Genomic DNA, 20,943 nt, shown 5'->3' on the forward strand with positions numbered 1-20,943 from the left:
ACTGGGATTATCAGTGACTTCTGGTTGTGCTGGATCTAAACTATTCACAAAGGACTTGAACTAGGCTATTCACAAAGGACTGTTCACAAACCAGTCAAGCGTCTACCATGGAGCTTCTATCAAAGCCAGGAGGAGTGTCTTACCCTGTCCCTCAGTGGGTACTTGATCAAGCCCCTGGACTCCTATGCCTCCATAAATTACTGGCCCTACAACTGGCACACTCTAGGGATGCCCAGAGAACTTTCTGCAAAGCAGTAAAGAAAGGAGACTAAGAGTTATATAAAGATTACGTAAAGGATGGAAGGGATGTTATTCCAACACTCAGCAGGACATGAAGAGATAGAGCTCTTTTTTTTTCCCCACCGCACACCCCAACAAAGGTATTGCTATTCCTGCTGATTTCATAAAACTGTTAACAGCATGCTAGTGAAAAGTGGGAATGGCAGCTGTAAGTAACCCTAATGTCTTGGATTCCAAATATGTACCAAAGAGCTTAATAAATTATTCCAAATCTTTTCTACTAGCATATTTCATAATTTCAGAAATATTAGAGGTTTTTCAATTTCTGCAAATGGAATATATTTATTTTTTATTTCATTACAACTGGGAAAACTTCCATTATTTTTTGATATAGCATAGGAGGCCCTGCAGTAACATTCAAAAAAGTAATTATCCTTCTGTTTGGTTGATTCTATTTTTTTTTATAATGAAATTATCATCTGCCTGACAAAAAAAAGGTCAGTTTTCTGACCTAATTTAACAAAGAAAATGAGCCATGAAGTTAAGGCTTGCAGCTTTTTAAAAAACTTCTGGAATGCAATTCTCTCAAAACAATTTTTTCACCATCGGAAAACGTAATTTCAATGACAGGCTGGTATTCTGACTCCGACAACTTAATATTTTGATAAGTCAATTCAGAATAGACATTATTTCATTGCAAAGAATATATCTGTTTTATCTTGAAGCAGAAATAGCTGAGCTTCCCTCAAAAATGATCCCTTCAAAGCTTGTGATAACTGTTTGTACAAAAAAATCATTTGACTATGAAACATAATGTTTTTTCCCATACCAAGTTATTCAAAAAGTTTTCTCAGCTCTGTCAACCAACACAGAACCTTCCTTCTGACAAACATCAGAAATAGCAGTTGCAGATTCCCATGTTCAACACCTGGACCATATTATTCATGCTTAGTGTAAACAGACTGACTAGAATAGATTTTTTAAAGTTGTACAAGTAACTGAAAAAGATAATGGACATGACTAGAAGCATGGAAAACAAATTTCTGTGCACAGAAGCAGATACTACAACATACTACAAAAATAAATTTAATTTTCCTTTTTCTGGATTTTTTTCCTTTTTTTTTTTTTTTTAATTTGTAAGATGTTAAAGAACCAGAAGTCAAATAGACAGGAAAAGGAATTTGTCTGGGACAACAACTCCAGCATCTGGAATAAATGGTAAAATAGGTCAGCCAAATCCCCATCAACTCCTACGCTATCTTTTGTCTTGATGCAAATTTTCTTTCTGTAGACGGATAGGAGATGGAAGACAGCTGTACTAGTTTAACCTCCCTACACAAAATTGATGGCTACAGAAATATTCAATATTGACTACAAATATTGCATAGATTTTTTTTAAGTCAGTGCAATGAAAACTGCTTTGAATTTCATAGCTTTTACAGTAACTTAACTGAAAAATTATTTAATTATTTAAACCCTGCCTTTGTCATAGAGAATTCATTTTCTGGGCCCAACGCAGGCGGTACTGACTTCCAGTGCTGCGAATTTCAAGCACAGCTTTAAGTCCTCTGCACAGGGATTCCTGAAGTGCTTTTCAAACTTTACCATTATAGCCCTTCCCACACTAGCTAACCAAATCCAAATGGCAAGGTACATGATATTACATCACGTAACTGCATTAAACATAGCTATTTTGAATGAGGATTTTCTGGGTGTGAGCAAGGAGAATTGCTCTACATATAGGTTACACACTAGAAAATGTAAAGGTCTTCAAATAAAAATGGTAAAATAAAATTACCTCACTGTGTTCCTCCTAATATGAAAACATCCAAACTCTCTTATTTGGTTTTAAAGAAGAAAACTTGGAGGATTCAACGCATGTATTATTACCCCAGTTCTTTCACATTCCTAACTCCAGAGACCATCTTCCCTCCCATTTATGTATGAAAAACATCCTTTTCGCAATGATTCCAAGTTAATGCTCTCAACATTAGAAGGACATGTACTTTAGCAGCTGCAAACAACAAGATGGTCTAGCTTTAGAGCAGCCAGCTACTGCAGGCCACCACTGATTCATAGACATTATTAAAGAAATTACTACTGTAAGTCTGTTTACCACATTTAAATTATGTTACAGTAGCAATGCAGCCACAGCATCTATTTATAGAAATAATTTCACCCAACAAGAACAGTAACAAAAAATAGTTAACACTGGAATGAAAGCATCTGACATCATCCTCTGACTTTGCCACAAACTTCTAGGATGTGAAAGAGCTGGAGGACAACAGCAAACTACCAGGATATTTGGGGATATTCTGCCCTCAACAGAACTGAAGTTAGACACTCACCAAAATGGAAAATAAAAATAAAAGACATGGTCAGTAGCTTAAAAACGGTTCTATATCTCAAAGTACTTGAGTGTTTCTGGTAAACTGAAAACAGCCTGAAGAATAGCAGCCCTCACTGTACTTGGAACATTACAGAAAAGCCACCAAAATGTAACTGAATTCAATACAATTGGAAAGAAAACACGTCAAGAACTAACACAGAAAAACAAATGCTAAGCAGTTTCCAAAAAGACCTTAAAGACAACTCTTCACAAATTCAAAATGGAATCTCAATTACAAACAACAGAAGGCAGTAAAACAAAGCAAGGAAGATGTAAAATGAAAAGTAAAAGCTGAAGGTCAAATACGTCAAAGCAGCTCTTTTAAATATATCAGAGGAAGTCTGTAAGAGCATGTGCAGGTCCCTGAATTCTCCAGATAATTAACAATTAGTTAAGAAAAGTAGAGGCACTGCAGAGAAATGAACTACTTTACTTCTTGGCTAAATGCACGGTAGACTTCTTGAAATTGGTAACCAAGTTTCCACCTGCAGGTGTTTGTACAAGTCATATAGGTACACATACATATGTATATGTGTATACAAACATACAAATGTTCATACATGCCTTTTTCACAAACAGAACTGAGATATGCAAATATAAAAGTCTTTATGAGAACAAATTAAAAAACATGTTAAAGGTATTTTGGAAGAAACAAAAATAGGAGGGCATTAAAAAAAATGTATGGCCTCACCAATAACCAAATATCAAAATATTTTTAGAACTATATTTTACATATCAACATAGAACATCTCTATCAGGTAGAAATAATCTTTCTGCAAGGCAGCTCAATCAATACCTGGCATATTTGATTGTTGATAAATAACCTCCATTATCAAAAAAGGTTTGCTTAAATGAAAAAAGCACACGACTGGCAGATGACTAGATGACTGCTTCTAATTTAACCCTCTGCTCAGTGTGTCGCAGGATATATAAATAAGGCCTGTGAACTTATATTATCAGAAATGTTTTCTTAAGAAAACATGACTGTATTTGTCATAGATCATATTACAAGCAGGAACTTGACTCCTGACAAGTGGAAAAAAAAATTCTCTACCTTCTTAGGGTCCATGTTGAATTTCTTCCTTCCCATGGCTATTTGCTTATTTCTTTGTGTAGTTTTGCTACACATGGAGAAAAAAAGAAACAACAAGCAGTTATCAGTTGCTCTTTTACAAAAACTACAACTTGTGGATGAGCTTCTTTTTATTTGTATTTTGGCTACTTTGTATTTTCTACTACAAAAACAAGACATTCACTTTTTATAAGGGGGAAAATTATGTTACTATTTTCAATTCTTTCAAGTGATTGCAGTTTCAGCAAACCATATCGTTATCAATTGGACAGTCTAAAATATTACATTCTATCCAACATATTCTCTATCCAAACAAATGACATACATGAACAGGATAAAGTCAGGCTTTAGAGACTTTATAACAGACTGAATAAAGGTGATCCAATGTTTGTTTACCATGATAAAGCTATTTTTATGTGCTATTCCTGGAAGATCTGCTCCAAGGTCTTACTGAATCATGTCCATATGTTAGCATTACTTACCTTTCTTCTACGCTAGTCAGATTATCAATTTCTGTCATAACCTCAGCAATTTCAAATTTTAATCTCTGCCAAAAGAAGGAAGGACAATACATTAACCTACATTAAACCACTTTTTGAAATAATCTATCATATATTAATATGAACAATTAGGTTTTATTTTCTAATATTTGCTAGTCACCTGAAGAAAAGTGATGAATCTATGGCTTCCTTAGATATTTAGCTTAAAGATTTTACCGTAACTGAATGACTGTTAAACACACGGATCCGAACTCCCAGTGTGTGCTCACATCAGAGCATTGAGACCAAACTGCCATTACCAATTTCAGTATAAGATTTCTTTACCCAGATTTCTCTCGCACTCCTATCCTGTATGCAAATCTGCTGTTTAATGAGTTTGTGATTACACAAATCGAATGTGTACATATGCACATATTACATTACATAAATACAGAAGTTAGCATTTTTAAAAGGGGTGCATTTAAAATGCACACAAATGATGCATAAATCCTATTCATTATCAGTAGGATTTAGCTTAAGCCATTTATATGTTTTAAAAACATTACCTGGAATTCATACCTAGATATACACTTTACTGTAACTTAATCTACTGAAGCAGTCTTCTAAGGATCTTTACAAATAAATCAATTACCTCAATATCATCAATCAGTTCTTTTTTCCTGCGACGAATATTTAAAAGCTCTTCTCTTTCTTCTATGGAGAGGTCATCAGGCACTGGAATAGAGCAAAATGTACAGTCTTTTAGCATTTGCAAACACACCTCGTTCCTGAAAACTGAAGAAACCTGATTAAGAAAAGTAAGTTTACATGAAACATCAGGGCTTTTTTTTTTTTAGCTGGGATCATTTTCAGGAAAAGAAAAAAAAAAAAAAACAAAACCACCCAAACCTAATTTATTGGAATTCTACTTTATAAAATCAGAAGTAAGGTAATCAAATTACTACGGACAGAAACTATCTTTCAGAAGAAAGCTAGACAATCAAAGGGAACTTGTTATCATATAATACGTGGTAAGATTTGGCTCTACAGCTTAATTGCCAAATTCAAGTCTGATATCATTCCAATTATTTCAGTAACAGACCAAAATTCTTCATGTAAATGAATTATTCAAAAGGCATGACTATCTTTCAGGGGAAAAAATCCAAAGAAAAGCCAAAGCTATATACAACTCATTACCAAGATGTGTATCCTGGTGCTGATTTCAGACAACATCAAAAATTTTAGCAGTACCCCTTCATCTGGTTGCCTTGTAGAGCAGAGATGCAGGTAAGTGCAATACTACTAACATCCTTAACAGCAAATACTTCCCATCAGTAGGATATACAAATAAATACACAGTCAGAATCAGTTATTGAACACAGCGTATCGCAAACTTATATTTTTGTGTAACATCATTTAAGTGAGTCTGAAGTATTTAAGTCAATTTTAGGTCTCTCCTTGGCTATGCTAAAACAAATATGTTACCCTGTTGATAAAAATTACTTGCTACTGAAGATGCAAACGTGTTTCTGTACACGGCTATGGCTGTCACTCACTAGCAGCAGCCCCTTACCCTGTAGTCTCTGCCTAACAACCAGCAAACATGAAAAGCTATTCACGCAAAACCTCTCCTTTTCTTGAGCAATTAGATTTTCCCTAGCAAGAAACTTCTTTGGACAGAGATTACTCTCACTCACTTGTACAGCACTAGACATCAAACACAAATATTCACCTCCTTTGCAATGATCCTATAACAATAGTTTTAATGCTACCCACTTTCTTGGGAATAGCTCCTTAATTATAGAACAGCTTTTTTCCTTCTACCTCAGTAAAATGGAACAACAAAAATAATTATTAAGATATTTAAATGGTTCTGTCCCAACACCAACACACAACAAATGCAGTCATTTGGAATGGCCAAAGCTGTTTCTTTATATCATATACACATGTAACAGACTAGCAACAGGATCACAAGCAAAGGTTCAGCTTGACAGATTTTTAAAGACACATTTGAAACACAGCCTCTGTTCAAATCTTAATAATGAAATATATTGATTATTTTCAACATCCAGTGGTTAAGCTCCTTTCTTTTTAGGATTTGAATCATAACATAAAATCCAAATGGCAACAGACCTTGTTAGACATGAAGTAATTATGGCAAATGATCTCATTTAACTACTCCAGATACAAATATGATTAAATTACTTCCAGTTTAGGAAATGACAGTCTTCTGTTGAACGAATACCAGACTTCAATATGTTTACCTGTTTTTTTCCTTCATCTCATCAGAAACCCACCCACTCCTAAAAATTCCTTGCATGCAAATACCAGTAAGATTCTTTTCACATCAAACCTTATAAATACATGTGCCTACACCACACCTTTGTCTTACTTGTATACTCTAAGATCTTAAACCAGCAAAACTCAAGAGATTTTATTACTATACGAACACTATGTACATACACACACCACAAATATTCCAATTAGTTAACCGAGGACTGACAATAAAAAAAATTAAGACTGTTACCCAATGTTGATTATTAAAAAGGCAAACTGTGTATAATCAATCACTCTCTTAGCTAGGAAGTATGCTCAAGTATCCTTAAAGCATTTTTGTAGTATTATACCGGTAGATGAAATTAGATTAAAATTTTGCAGTACCAGTAATAGTAAGAGTTCTTCATTTTTTAACTTTTTGCCACAGCAGACATTTTGGTAACTCTCACCTTTGTTGGCAACTGGAAATACTAATCAGAACCCAAATAGAAAATAATCTTTGAGCATTAAATATTTAGAATTCATAGATGGTGCTTGATTTTTCTTCAAGCTGAATTATAAAATCTCTGGATTAACTGCTATCACAAACTCTTCCCAAAGCAGAACGTCAGCGAGTGGTACTGCAGTTTCTTCTCCCTTACATTACCGTGCAGTGAAAGCTGCTTGGGACAGGTTTGGAATATCTAGAACAAGTGAAATTGCTATTTGGAATCAACACAAATTGTGACAGTTTTCTATGCTCAAGCAACCCACCAAAGAAAAGAAATCAAACACCTCAATCCTTTTCCTACAGCACCCAAAGACTGACTGCTGTGTTTTTTCCTTTCCTCTGATCACAGCTGCAGCAGGGAGACAACCCTCACAGTATAATTAATGATGCTGTTAGACAAAAAGGAAATAAACTGAATGGAGTCAGACTGCCTTTTGCATTAGGAAATAACATCAAGGATCTATCTGCCAGATGCAAGACGAGAAAAGTCTGCTGGAAAAGAAGATTCTGCACTTGGAGAGCACTTAGAAGACAACACTTAGAGAAAACTGCACATTAATGCAACATCTTTAAATAATGGTATTAATATCAGAGCCAAAAGATTCCAGTATCTTTTGATAAGAATAAAAGTACCAGGATACAACTGAGTGAGGTTACAGTACTGCTCAGCTTTCAGAAATTATTACTGCTCAGCTTTCAGAAATTATTGGTATAGTCAATAGTTTACTTCCACTCACACTACCAGCACAGAGAAGGGATGACTGACTTGTCAGGATGACTCCTAAATGCACTGTCCTATTGTCACCATAAATTGGCACGCGCGCAAGATATTGAAGATGTTTGCCTTATTCTCATCCTTCTATTGATTGTGTATCATCACTGCCCCCCTTCTCCAGTGCTGCTGTTTATGCTGATGAGAAAACTTACCAACGGGAAAATGAACTCACAAAAAAAAAAAAACAAGGTTCTTAAGAGACTATATGTGGCATTACAGCCTGCAACTTCAGAGGCTGAAGATGTCTTCTCCAGAAGGCTACGTGACTTTATGCCTATTGTCCCTGCTGTTTCGATTCTCTGTCTTAAAACAAAATTTAACATATTTCTGTATTTCAATGAAGGCTTTTGAAATATTAACATTGGAGGATGTGCCTACCTTACCTGAAAGGAAAGAAAGAGTGGAAGATACTCAACTGCAGCTAAAAACAAAACAAAAAACCCCCCACTAAAACAAAAGGGCACCCACCATTAGTTAAACCTTTTCCTTACAAGTAAGGAAAAGTAAGGATCTACTCTGTGTTTTTCACGTCAATTAGTCTTTGCTTTTCATTGATTCCTAACAATTCAAAAACACCTAGAAAACATTAAAAACCCTACATCCTACTTCTAAGTAGATAAAATGTTTCCTCAGTGATAAAGTCAAATGGCAATCAGTCCTTCTAACTTGAGCATGAAGTGCCTTACACAACCTGCAATGAAGGGACCACAATGAGAGCCGGAAAATAATTTTCTCTGGAAAGCAAACCTGTCATGCTGTGGTGCCCAGGTGTTCTTAGAAAATTTAATAAGCACTTGGAATATTTCCAGTTTGAAAAGTTTAAATATTTGAAAATATTAATTTTATTTATTCAAAAAATCTGAAAACCACAGTTGAGATGTTTGGCGTTGAGACTGATGTTAGGCTCACGGCAAGTACATAGGAGATCAAAAATAGCCAACGAATAACAACAGTGCATTAAAACATCTTTACAGTCTTAAGCAAATATTGCAGATACATGACAAGTGATGATCTGCCCTGGCAAGACCCCTTCCATAAGCCATCTTTTTTACTTCAGCAGCTAGAACACTTCTGCTTTTTCTAACCTTGTGTACACATAATCCTCCACACAGAAGAGCTCATAGAGTGCGTATTATGTATTTGTTCTGTAAGACAAATTTTCTAGCTGTTCTCTCTGAGCCATTTCCAAGTTTTTTGTCTTTCACCAATCTAAACACAAAGTAGACAGGATGGGAGGAGTTAGCATGAACATTTAAATACTGAAAAAGAACAAAAGCATTTCAGTATAGTGAACAAACTGCAGCTGCAGCATGCTTTCATGCGATCTTCTAATCTTTAAATAAAGACAATATTCTAATGTAAGTCACTTGTGTGAAAAGCTTTTCGCTTACAGGGAGAGTATTTCCTTTTTCTAAACTTCAGAGTTTCAGCTACTACTAAACAGAAAGTCAATATACCTACTGATATTTTATTTAAGAATAACAAAGTTGTTGAAAGAACAAATTATATTCTTGGCCAAGTACTAAGAGATGAAAACACAACACCATATATGTTGCTACTACTCCTACTACTACTACTAACAGGGGAAAAAAAAAAAAAGAAAAAAAAGAAAAAATTAATATATTCCAACTTGGCCTATCTGTTCAATTACTGTAACTGATCTAAATGTACATAAATTAATTTCCTGTAAACAAACACTTATTGGAATACACACTTTTAATACAGGTTTGTTTACTCTAAATGTGTTAGGGAAAAAACCAAACAAAAACCAAACTGTAGCTTGCCACAGAAATCAGCCAAATGTCACTTTGTTAAATAATTTTCCACTACTGACAATGCAAGTACAGTATCCAAACAGGAGCATTAGCCCAGAACACTGACATTTATGAAGACATAAGAAACATTTTTGAGCAAGCAGGCACCAAAAAAAGAAAAGTCTTTTCCAGATTGAGAAAGAACTGCAACAGATCAACTTGCAAAGAAAGTCCCACAGGTTAATGAAAATTAGGAGCAAATCCCGTAATAGGAGACAGAAACCTAGTACTTTCCAAGTCCACACCCCGATACCTTCATCTTTTTCAGTAGCAAAAATTAAATCCTTTCCAGCACTCCAATGGTATTACATGAACCAAAACTCTTGTGTTTAATTTTTTTTTTTTTTTTTTTTTTTTTTTACTTATTAGCCTTTCAATCCACAGTCACCGACCAAGGTGTAAAGCAATCTCACTCCACCACCTCAACTGACTTCAGAGTTCAGTCTCTCAAGAGGACAGAGTGAAATAATCCACAGCCAGCAGAAAGCAAACATTTAATAACATCTAACGATAGATAAAACACTAATTCTGTAACCCCACTTATGAAGCAACACAACTCCCTGACTCTCATTGCACAACTAACGTTTTGGTTTCATAGAGATAAATATTTTCCTCCTTCCATGTCAGCCCCAAATTGGTGGTCTGAAGTATTTCCATTCCAAGCAAAGAACAATTAGATGGAATTTAATTTTGCTGCAGTTGAAACATCTTGCAAGTGTAAAGATATTTACACAATGCAAGGCTTAAAACTAAACAAACCTATCCTCAGCCATACACAGAATGGGTAGACATGTTTCTTCTGGCCTTTAAAATAATACACATTCATCTCTGAGAACAAATCTGATTGTCTCAGGACATTTGCCTCAACGGATATTCTCAGGCTATTCTCTCTTCCTTTCCCCCTACATGCTCCCTTTTTTTTTTAAAACTTAATTATAGGAACATCTTCCAGCTTTCAGACAAGATGTATAAACAAAGCTATGACCACTTGTGGCTATTAAAAATTCCATAGAAGTTTTTGTAGGAGGACATCCTCCTGAACACATTTATTTCACAGTGCAAAAACAAACTGTATCTGCATTAAATTCAATCAGTAAAACCAGCTGGATTGGGTTGCTTCCTTCTTTTAACTACCTTACTGCATTAATTTTTGCTATTTAGTCACTGCTGAACATGTTCTAGCATAGGAGTGATCACTCTTCCTTTAAGAGGGGAAATAATCCTGTGCACAATATCCTTTCACATACAAAAAGTTACCAGTTTATGGCATGAGGAATTTAGGACCGAGTCCATGGCTTGCAGTTATTTTGAGAGTTTTCAGTCACAAGGGACGCTGTGGCCAGAAAGCACATTAGTGGTGAAGCCCAGAAGAGAACCTCAAACTCACACTCATCGTTTAGCTGCTGGAAATCACACCATTACAAGATGTTCCTGAAAATATTTTTCACTCTAGGATAAGGAGATACTTTACAGGCAAGTTATAGTTAAGATATTGTCCTTTTGGGCTTCTAACAATGTGTGGGGGAAAGAAAGCCTAACAATATTAATTCTATTACCACATGAAAATATGTTTTCAGGAATTTAGAGGAAACGGTTTCCCTCTGACATGACGCACTAAATCTTTAAGTTTTTGGGGGTTTTTTTGACTTCCACTGCAAGGTAGGTTTAATTATACCAGTGATTCACATTCTTTTTTTTTTTTTTTTTGAAAGAACAAAGAAAAGCATAAAAAATTGGAAATATGAAATACAGTTTTGTTTTACACAGAAAAGAGACAGCAGGGTAACTGCACTGCCAAATGTGAAATCTTTTCTTGTAAAATACAAACAGTATTTATTATAAGGCATAAGAATTACTTCAAATAAGGCAAGATTATGTTTTTGTCCTGGTCAGAAATAGCCATATATAACTTATTTAGCATTAACATCCCAAGTCAAGCAGAAAGTAGGCAGTTCCAAAACTGCAAAATCAGGGTCCAGATAACACTGACTGGGGGGCAGGGGAGAATCCAAGCCACACATTTTACCTGCCTCCCAAAAAACATTTGGTTTCAGCTGTCACACACAGAAGAGTCTGCCTCGCTATAGTACCTGCAAATATGCTTCTGTCTATAAAGTATAAACCACAGTCAATGCATTTCTTGAACCTGACGGAACAGGAGTTTGCCGCAAATGACTGCAGCATATGTATCTTTACAAACCCTGTATGTAGATAACATGAGTAACAACAGCTGTGAAGTGGAAGAAAAGAGTATAAAGGCTTTTCATAGCTCTCGCATGAGCTGCTAACCCTTGCTGCTAGCTATTAGTTGCCTTTCTCAATGGCACTGAAGCACAAATAGGCACCTTCACAACAGCTTTCAGATCTTCATCTTGCTATATAGATATACCCATAGAAAGAACTGGAGAGAGACCTACATTGCTTTTTAGTTCCCAAGTACACCACTGACACAGATATTTGCCATTTGAAAGCAGTATGTGTTTAAGTTAACGAGTATTTCTTTTTTACTGTCTGTGCTCTGTTATTTTCATGAACAGGCAGTACTGAACAGGCCACGATTACATTTTATTTACCTCCTTTACATCTTATATTCAATAATATAGCTTATGTCATCATTTTGATGTATTTCCATTAGGAAGCCAAGTGTTTTGCAACAACAAAGTAAAAGAACCATCTTCAAGCAATAAAGGAGCATCACTTGGGGAGAAAGAAGGAAAAACACATGGGGACCAGCTCTGAGAGAGATTTCACAGGTAGCAAGTTGGTACCAGCTCCCGTATGTTCCTGCATCACTTTACCACTTGCTGCTCTTGGATATATGATCCTGCCTGGATCCCGTTTTTTCTGGGTTTGTTTTTTTGCCAGTTTAGCAGGCCAAATGATTTCACTGAGGGACCACAGAATTGCCCACGCCAACACAACAGGCACAGCAGAAACCCCTGGACAGCAGGGAGGTACAGGGAACAGCAATCCCCTCGATGTCAGCCAGCCCCAAAACCAGCTTATCTCAGTCCCAAAACCCCACCCTTACAGACAGACTGTATTCTCTAAATCCTAAAAGTAGTTCAACCTGATATTAAAAATAGATAAGTGTGGATTTCCTTTTAGGAGCATTTTTCTTTTGAAGTCGCTCTACTCTTGCTTCAAGATCAGAAGATGCTTCTAGGTCAACTTTTCTTTCTAAAATATGTAAATACAAATTACTGAATATGAAAAGAAAGCCAAGTTTAACTTAACATTCTAAGTCTCTTACCCAAATACATTAATACTCGCATTAATAATATAAAGTGTTAAAATATGCATGGCCATGCATATTTAACAAGTGCAGAAAAAATTGATGCTAGCTAATGTGGAAATTATAAAAGGAGATGTTGGCCACACTGTAGTGGTATGTGTTTCAGGGAGGGTTATGAACAGATTAGCACAGATACAGGAAATATTATCCAAGATAATAGGTGCCTTCATTAGCATCAATCACCAATTCCTGTTCAAGAAATCTGGTGAATCACCGTTCCGATTACAGTGTTATAGCTATACATTGTCACTTACACTATCATCTTAACGTTATAGTTCTCTTTCAACAGGGAAAACAGTAACATCAAAGTACTGTGGGACAAATGTAATACTTTGCAGTGCCAAGCACCATGCGTAAAAATGCACAGTCTTGATTGTCTTGCTGCTTTAGGAACAGTGGTGCGTTTATATTACCTTAAAATTTTCTTACTTGGCTTTCAGCTTTTTAACAAAATGACTGCATCTGATTTCTTTTCCCCACAGCAAATAATGGGGAGGGGTGATCAGAATCAGCTTTGTGTAGTAACAATATCAGTATAAACACAGATACTACCCTTCCAAAAATAAGAGGCCTTGAGCCTTTTCTTTACACTGCATCAGAGCAACAAAACACTGTCAAACAGAATCAAATTATTTCCCCGCCCCCAACCCCAATATGTATGCTGCAAGGCAGAGACTCACAAATAAATAATTTTGGGAGAACTCAGTAATAATTTTCTCCCTATGGAGCACTCATATGTGCAAAACTGGAGAAACAAATAGGTAGGTTACTTAGTGCTACAGCTGAAATCAAATAAATTTTCTCTGATGTTTGCATTTCTCTTGATGTTTTGCCTTTGCTTATATTACAGTAAGCATTAACACAAAATTTAGTCTTTATAGAGTAAAAGTCTGCAAATTCTTAATTTCTTCTGTTTACTTTCATAGCAAGATCCAGGTCACAAGAAATTTTAGCACCCCAGAGTGAGAGAATGATCCAGCAGTAACACCAGGAGACACCATGGGTAACAGCTAATAGCAAATAACGTATCCACTTGCAATGCAGAACAACAGCCACTTTTTAAGTGGGAGTCTTGGGAAAGAAATCAGGGTTTCCCCTCAGCATTATCTAGGAGGTGAAAGGAACAGATCACCATGCCAAGTATGCACAGCATAGCTAAGTGACACATTAAAGATATCACGTATTTAATTGAAACCCTTCACTCATGCCAGTGCAAAGAAAGGGCAATGAAAGAGCAGTGGATTTTGCTTGCCTGCAGCAGGAAGAAAAAATTCAGAAATTAAAAAGCGTACATGGAATAGCTTTCCAAGAGTAAGATCTTTTAAGATCATAGAATAGAAGCAGCATGTACGCTTTAACTTGGGTCATTTATGATTTTGCCCAGTAAAAGTGTAGTGTATTACTACAAAGAATTATACAAAGAATGGGATGGAAAGGGACTGGATGGTCCCATGACCAATTTCTACGACAGTGCAGTTCCCTTCTGACTGAGCCAAGCCTACAGGCAATGCTGACAGTAATTAAAAAACACTTTAGTTTTAAACAACTGCAAGATGACAAAACTTCAGGTAAGCAAGCTTTAACAGATTTCCACTAAGTCTTCAGCAGACTGACATTATGCTATATAATATGAAGACATTATCTAGTTCAAATCCAGATCAGAAAATAGGCAAAGAATATCCACCTTTGTGAGTTATACCACATTCCCTTTTCATGTAAACTGGGAAATGGTTAGCACTGGACTACCTCCAGTCCATCAACCACCACCACAGTCTGTCCCCGCTAAGGGAACAAAAGTGGTCCTGTACATACTCTTCAGCTGACCAGCATGGGAGAGTGATCAGCGCAGACTGCTGATGGAAAACAAGTTGAACAAGTGGAAGCCCATGCAGACTGGGAAGCTGGATTGATGGAACTACTGCTGCCACTGACCAGAATTTGGCTCTGTGTTCACTTCAGAGGGCTTGGGATGATACCTAGCAACTCTGTAGAGTGCAAGGCAAAGTTTAAACTACTGACAGGACAGCAAATCCCCTCTGTCAACTCCTTTTCCCTGTCAACCAGGACAGGACTCTCTCCCCCAGCAATCCCAAGGAGTATGTGTGGATGAAAAGGAAAGCATGGGTACTCCATCTCCCACTGGCACACAACTCCTAGTAGTCCCTGTGAACAACTGGACTAACCACAGATGTTCTGCTGCCAATCTAGACTGCTTTCAGCTCCAGGATCCAAGCATCTTGGACCAAGGATGGGACAACTCCTTCTGAAAGCAGAGATCATTTCATCATCTCTTGGGTGAGGAAGAGGCAAACAAGAACACACTGATTCCTTCAGCTTTTGAAATATTATGAGAAGGAAAAAAAAATAAAATTGTAGCAAAGTGTTTCAGCTTTGCCCTTACAAAACGGCTGTGTTTCCCACAGCACCCCCAGTTACTGGGGAGAGGAAATGGCTAGCTGGCGTGCACCTACATTTTTTCCTAGGATAGACCCTGGAAAAAAGACTCGAAAAGCAAACACACCAGAGTAGTAGCAGACATTCCTGTCAGATCCATTTCGAGTAGCAGCATGGAAAATTGACAGGAATGTCGCTGAGCAGCTGCAGGGGGGTCCCGGAGCCTGTGGAGCCCGGTCCCCGTGGCCGCCTGCCAGCAATACCCTCAAATCCTGCTCGAGATTCAGGCACAGCTCATCAGACTTACCGTGTTCCCAGCAAAACATTTGGGGCTCAGACAGTCTTTCTGTCACAAATTTCCAGTAACATCTACTCTTGGCAATAAGGGAGTTGCTCACTGTACTTCACTCATTAGTGGGGAGCATTAGCCAGTTACTTAGGATTGCTGGCTGTTTCTAAAGCACACAAATCCAATTTTCAGAAAAAGCAAGGCAAAGTTCATCTTTCCCCTTCCCCCACCCCTGCCTGACACAGCTCTGGAGTTAGATTTCAGAAGCAGTATTTATTGCAGAACCTTTCTATTTATTCATTTTCCAAGATCAGTTGCACACCGAAGGAGGTGGAGCAACTGCTGGATTTGAAAGCAATCTTCATTCTCTGAAGAATGTCTCCAAAAGGCAGCTACAGAGTGCCATACAGGACTGCTCACCTATCAAATTACTGCTCGAGTAGCATTTACCTTCCCCCAGGACAAGACGAATTCCAGGATGCACAAAGTTGTGCACAACGTGATTCCTGACGCTGTGTAAGCCTTCAGAGTCCCTCCCGTCTCCACCAAAAAAGTAACCCTGATACCTGCTACGGAAACCATTGAGCTGCAGTACTTGGAGAGAAAAGCAGCACTACAGGTAATACAGTATTTTGCTTCCTGGACATCTCGGGCTTGAATTGCTCCAGCTTCTTGCTATTACATCAACAGGCCCATTGGCCACGTGCCCTGTAGGCTGAGAAGGCACTAAGAGAGGTCACGAATTTATTCACAGATTCATTAGTGAAGGAATAGTAAGGCTTAGTTTAAGACTGTAAAGCATTTTCAGATTCCTCAGAAAAGAGTGTATTTAGCTTTTGCGAAATGTTGGTTGCAATCACACCATGAAACAATTAGCTTGACAGGTCACTAATCCAGATATAAAAGAGCTTTTTATCTGGTCCACTGATAAGAAGTTTGCTGGATGGATCCACTTACTGTAAGGTCAAACCCCTGGTCTCCCATTCTTTGCTTGGCAAAAGACCATCGGCAGTTCATACCAAATCTGGCACACCATACTTCCAAAATAGAGCACGTTCAGCATATGCTGGAATCCTTGTAAGTGCAGACATAAGTTCTACGTTACAAAAAGAAAGATTTTTCATACTCCAAGCAGACCTTCTGGCATTCTGATCAAAAACTCATTTGAATAAATACATTCTTCCTATTTAAACTTTCCCTAACAGTTTCAGCCAGATCTGCTAAAATATTACATTGCCCTTTCTAAGCTGTTTTTTCTGCCCGATACTGGCAAAATCACTGCATTCCTTCCAGAGATCAGTGAAAAATAATCTGAACATATAATCTTTTGTACTTTATTTTCAAATAACGTAATCATTTTTTCTCAGCTAAGTACTTAACAAGAAAAAAAAAAATCATATCCCTACAACTTCAAAGATCTAACAATTTAGTTTTATTACTCTCGATGTCTCTGACTTACAGCATATAAAATTCAGCATTTTCCATGAAAATGAATAAAGATTTTAAAACTTTAAGCAACTAACTGGCATTCAACCCTCAACCTCTTTTTAAATCCACCAGCTCCTGCTGCTCCTATTAATAAACATTCTTTCTCAGATTTCCACTTCATCCTGCCATGCTCAAATAGGAAACATTTTTGTTGACTGGGAAACAATTGAGTGGGACCAAATGCTTTAGTTCTGCTACGCCTCCACATGACACAAAAGGTAACAATAAAAGATATCACTTCCTAAATAAGTAAAACCTAGCAAATCATTAATTATTTTTACCTGCAGATACCAGCTTCATAGACAAAGTGGTTATATGTAGCCTCTGCTACGCACATTTCCAAGGAGGTAGTCTCTTCTACCTGGCACGAGCTTTCACTATACAAAGACAAACTTTGTATAAGGCTGAAAAAAATCTGACTCATATTAACATACTTGCAATCATCCTAAATTTGCCTTAGGGCAACCAGAAATACCAACTCGTAACTTCTGTTAAGCAGTCTGTAGCAACAGTGTCTGCAACTCTGCCGACACAGCTCATGCAGTAAGTAGTGAGAAAACTTGTTAATGCAGTTTAGAGCTTCTTCCATATTTCACAAATACAGACGATACAGCAGTGAGTACAAAACACCTGGAGAATACCATTCACAGATAAACTCTTTATTGTTTTAAGTATTTCTCAACCACTGAGAAAAGTGGTTGGTCATAAAAGCGGTGGCACTATTAAGCATAGATTTTTGTCACCAATAATCATCTAATCCTGACAGCATACATCTAGACAGGCAGCAGTCTATAGTCCACTTCAAAATTATACAAAAACTAGTTCTAAAAGATTCTTCAATTACAGCATCTGTCCTATGATCTCTTCAATTCCTTAATAAATTGGACCTTAAAACTTTGTTGAAGTATTTGAAGCTCGACCAGAACACCCAAATGCCATACTCAAGTGAAGCTGCAGATGTTTAGCCAGTATCTCTAAATGTCCAGAAGCTAATTCTGAAAAATTACATTTTGATCCTTTAAAGAAAAAAGGTCAACAAAAATCAATGTTATACAAGTTTTTAATCAGGCTGTTAGATTCCATTAGATCTGACTGCAAGTATTTTATCATGAAAGTTTACAACTGTTAAGACAAATTGAAGCATCTTTCTTTTTCCTGAATTATTCCACAGTTGTACCTTCAAAAAATGTCTTATCGTATGCCAAAGAACCTAAAAGCATAATTAATTACAAACTAACTATCAATGGAAGTCTAGCTGTCCTGCATTATCCTAGCTAAGAACTTACAAAAATAAAATCTTATCATAAATTTTCCATTTTAAATGCCAGATTGGTCACTAATGAAATCTAAAAATATTTTCTACTGATTTAATGACGATGTACATGCTTTCACTAAATGCTGCAGCATGCAACTTTGCATGGCACACATAATGTGCTCATACTAAATAGATGACATAGTTTCCATATGAATTAGTAGCAATGGAAAATGACAACTTATACAGACCCGCAGAATATAATCATGACATTGTTCATTAATGCCTGCCACCACTATTAACTGTATTCCAGAAAGTCTCAAGAGGAAGCTAGATATAGTCGCAGAAGCTGATGAACTTCCAGCTGCAAGGGGGTGGGAGGGAAAGGAAGCAGACTGATTAGTTGAATAGATTTATTGTATGCACACATTCTATGTTAAAACCCTGTATCTACCATAACGTAAATTTTTTTGAGTCGTTTGACTGTTCACAATTCAAATACAGGAAAACGCTATCAGGCTAACATGTGTTTGTTCAGCAGAAACCCTTTCTTCAAAATGTAAAATTAGGTAGTAAAAAGCCAAAACTTTGCTAGAATCGTCATACTATTATTTCTCAAGTATGAGAAGGACCTTTTGATGTTCTCCTGTCACATTAGAAAATCCTATCTTAAGTCCATATGAGCTCCAGAGAAAAACACAATGCAGTAACAGCTGAAATGCAGTGTTCTCTCTCTCTCTTAACAATGCAAGACATTATCATACTACTTTCTTCAATTTAGCTGGCAGATTTTATTCTCAAGCCACAAATATTTTCTGAATTTTCCTTGAATGAATACAACCAAAGCATCGTAAAGCAAATCTGTAAGCAAAGTTTCTTATTCTAGTTGCTCTATTTTAATGGTCTTTGACATTGGCAGAGTCTACGTACAACCAATTTTGCAAAATGCACTGTAAGTTGACCTGCACTTCAGGAAGACAATTAAACTGCAAGAGATTCCTTTAGGCTCTTCACAATTCAAATAAAGATCATAACCCTTAAAAATTGGGAGACAAAAACTTTGACTACCATTCTTGCAAAACAAGGATAAAATAAAGTAGTATTGCTTATTTAATCACTGCAATGTCAAAAAAAAGAGGGAAAGCAAATTATTTGCCTTGTATTAATATATAATACTGTATTAAAAAAGAAGATAAAATAAAAAGAAGATAAAATACAAGACTGTTTGGGAGAGGAAATAATCTGACCAAAGCCCAAACATAGGTACACGATATACATGACCCAATGCAGTAATAGAGCAAAATAAGTGTCATCCTTTGTTTAATTAAACAGAAGAAGAAACACATGCCAATTTAAAAAAAAAAAACCAACAAATTTGGTTGCAGGTTTACAAAACACATTGACAGGGAATTAATTCAGTCACCATGCAAATCATATCAACTGTTATTGTCAGACTGCAGCAGTCCTGCTACCGACACAAAACGTCCTCATTCTTACAACTGGCATTGGTGACCACGTTCAAGAACTCCAAAAAGCATTACATTTTACATTGCTATATGGACATCATAGATATTTTTGCATTGTAATTGATTCGTGTTAGAAGTGTTTTGCCTTCAAAGCACGCTGTTTTGTCCACATTTCACTTCCACTTTGAAGTCACAGATCAGCTCCTACTAGCTCAGGAAGAAAACTAAATCGTTGTCGCTGTTATGTTCTAGCAGTATGGGGCAAAACGCCAGGCTGTCCGGCAGCCAACAGACTGACCACAAATCTTTCTCCTTCCCCCCCGCCCCCCCCCCCCCCCCCCAATAAGAGAATTAATATCAACAACCAATTAAGGTGCATGGAAAGGAATGCACTAATACTGTCCAGGATTACGCTCAAGACAGTAGTTATGTTTTAAAATTCCTTTCACTGTCACTAGTAATGGAAATAACTTACAGTATTTCAAGCTAGCTCTTCCATTCAATTAGGACTTATAATTTGTACACTATCGTTATTAAACTTATTAAATTAGACTAGCATAACTACAAACTGATTGAGTAACAACATTCAAAATTAAAGACTCTGAGTAACAGTAAAAGAATTCTGAAATTCAGGTAGCCATTTGATGGACTCCATCAGCAAGTTACGTTTGGAAGGAAGATTTGGACAGGAAGCAGATACCTAAAGGACAGTGCATTTCTACACTGGCATCACTGGTCTCAAGTAACTAAGAAACAGGATGACTGGCTACAATTATAAAGAAACTTGAGAAATATGACCTTTTTAACAAGGAAAAAAACCAAACTGTTCTGAAAGGAAAAAGGACGCATTATTTTTATCATCATCAAGTATTCTCACCATTCCATATACCTGCTGTATTGCTCACTTATTTTGTTACATCTCAATCCAAGGCATCTTCTACAGAGTTGGAAGCACCAAACATACCAAAGGTAAACCAAACTCTACAGAAAAATATTAGGCTTCTCCCCTCCTTACATACTTACACTCTGTAAAACAAAGAGTAGCAAAACACAGCATAAGTGAAATTATTAAAATCAAAACTGTTTGATATACTCCACGTTGTAGCATTACATATTGTACCAATACTTCAAAGAGAGTAAAGAATTTTAACTAAAACCTTGTACTATGAATGAGAAACTGGTATCTTCTTCCATAAGTAACCTAAAAGAACAGCCACCTTCCC

The 20,943-nt window shown here is 36.7% G+C and overlaps 1 protein-coding gene across 3 annotated transcripts in view; it reads right to left on the reverse strand.

Annotated features, from left to right (window-relative positions):
- Window positions 1-20,943, reverse strand: part of CYTH3 (cytohesin 3) — a 53,216-nt gene that overhangs the window by 21,268 nt on the left and 11,005 nt on the right. Inside the window, exons 1-4 of one of the 3 annotated variants that reach the window (XM_075515578.1) lie at window positions 16,472-16,490; window positions 4,833-4,915; window positions 4,184-4,248; window positions 3,684-3,750 (exon numbers count right to left, since the gene is read on the reverse strand). In XM_075515578.1, coding sequence (XP_075371693.1) covers window positions 3,684-3,750; window positions 4,184-4,248; window positions 4,833-4,915; window position 16,472 — 216 coding nt within the window. In that variant the 5' untranslated portion in view covers window positions 16,473-16,490. Of the gene's footprint in view, window positions 1-3,683; window positions 3,751-4,183; window positions 4,249-4,832; window positions 4,950-16,471; window positions 16,491-20,943 lie in introns of those variants that run through there. The other 2 variants (XM_075515577.1, XM_075515575.1) reach the window with 2 other exon arrangements.

The sequence above is a fragment of the Mycteria americana genome, chromosome 12 (genome assembly GCF_035582795.1).
Source record: "Mycteria americana isolate JAX WOST 10 ecotype Jacksonville Zoo and Gardens chromosome 12, USCA_MyAme_1.0, whole genome shotgun sequence".
Lineage (NCBI taxonomy): Eukaryota > Metazoa > Chordata > Aves > Ciconiiformes > Ciconiidae > Mycteria > Mycteria americana.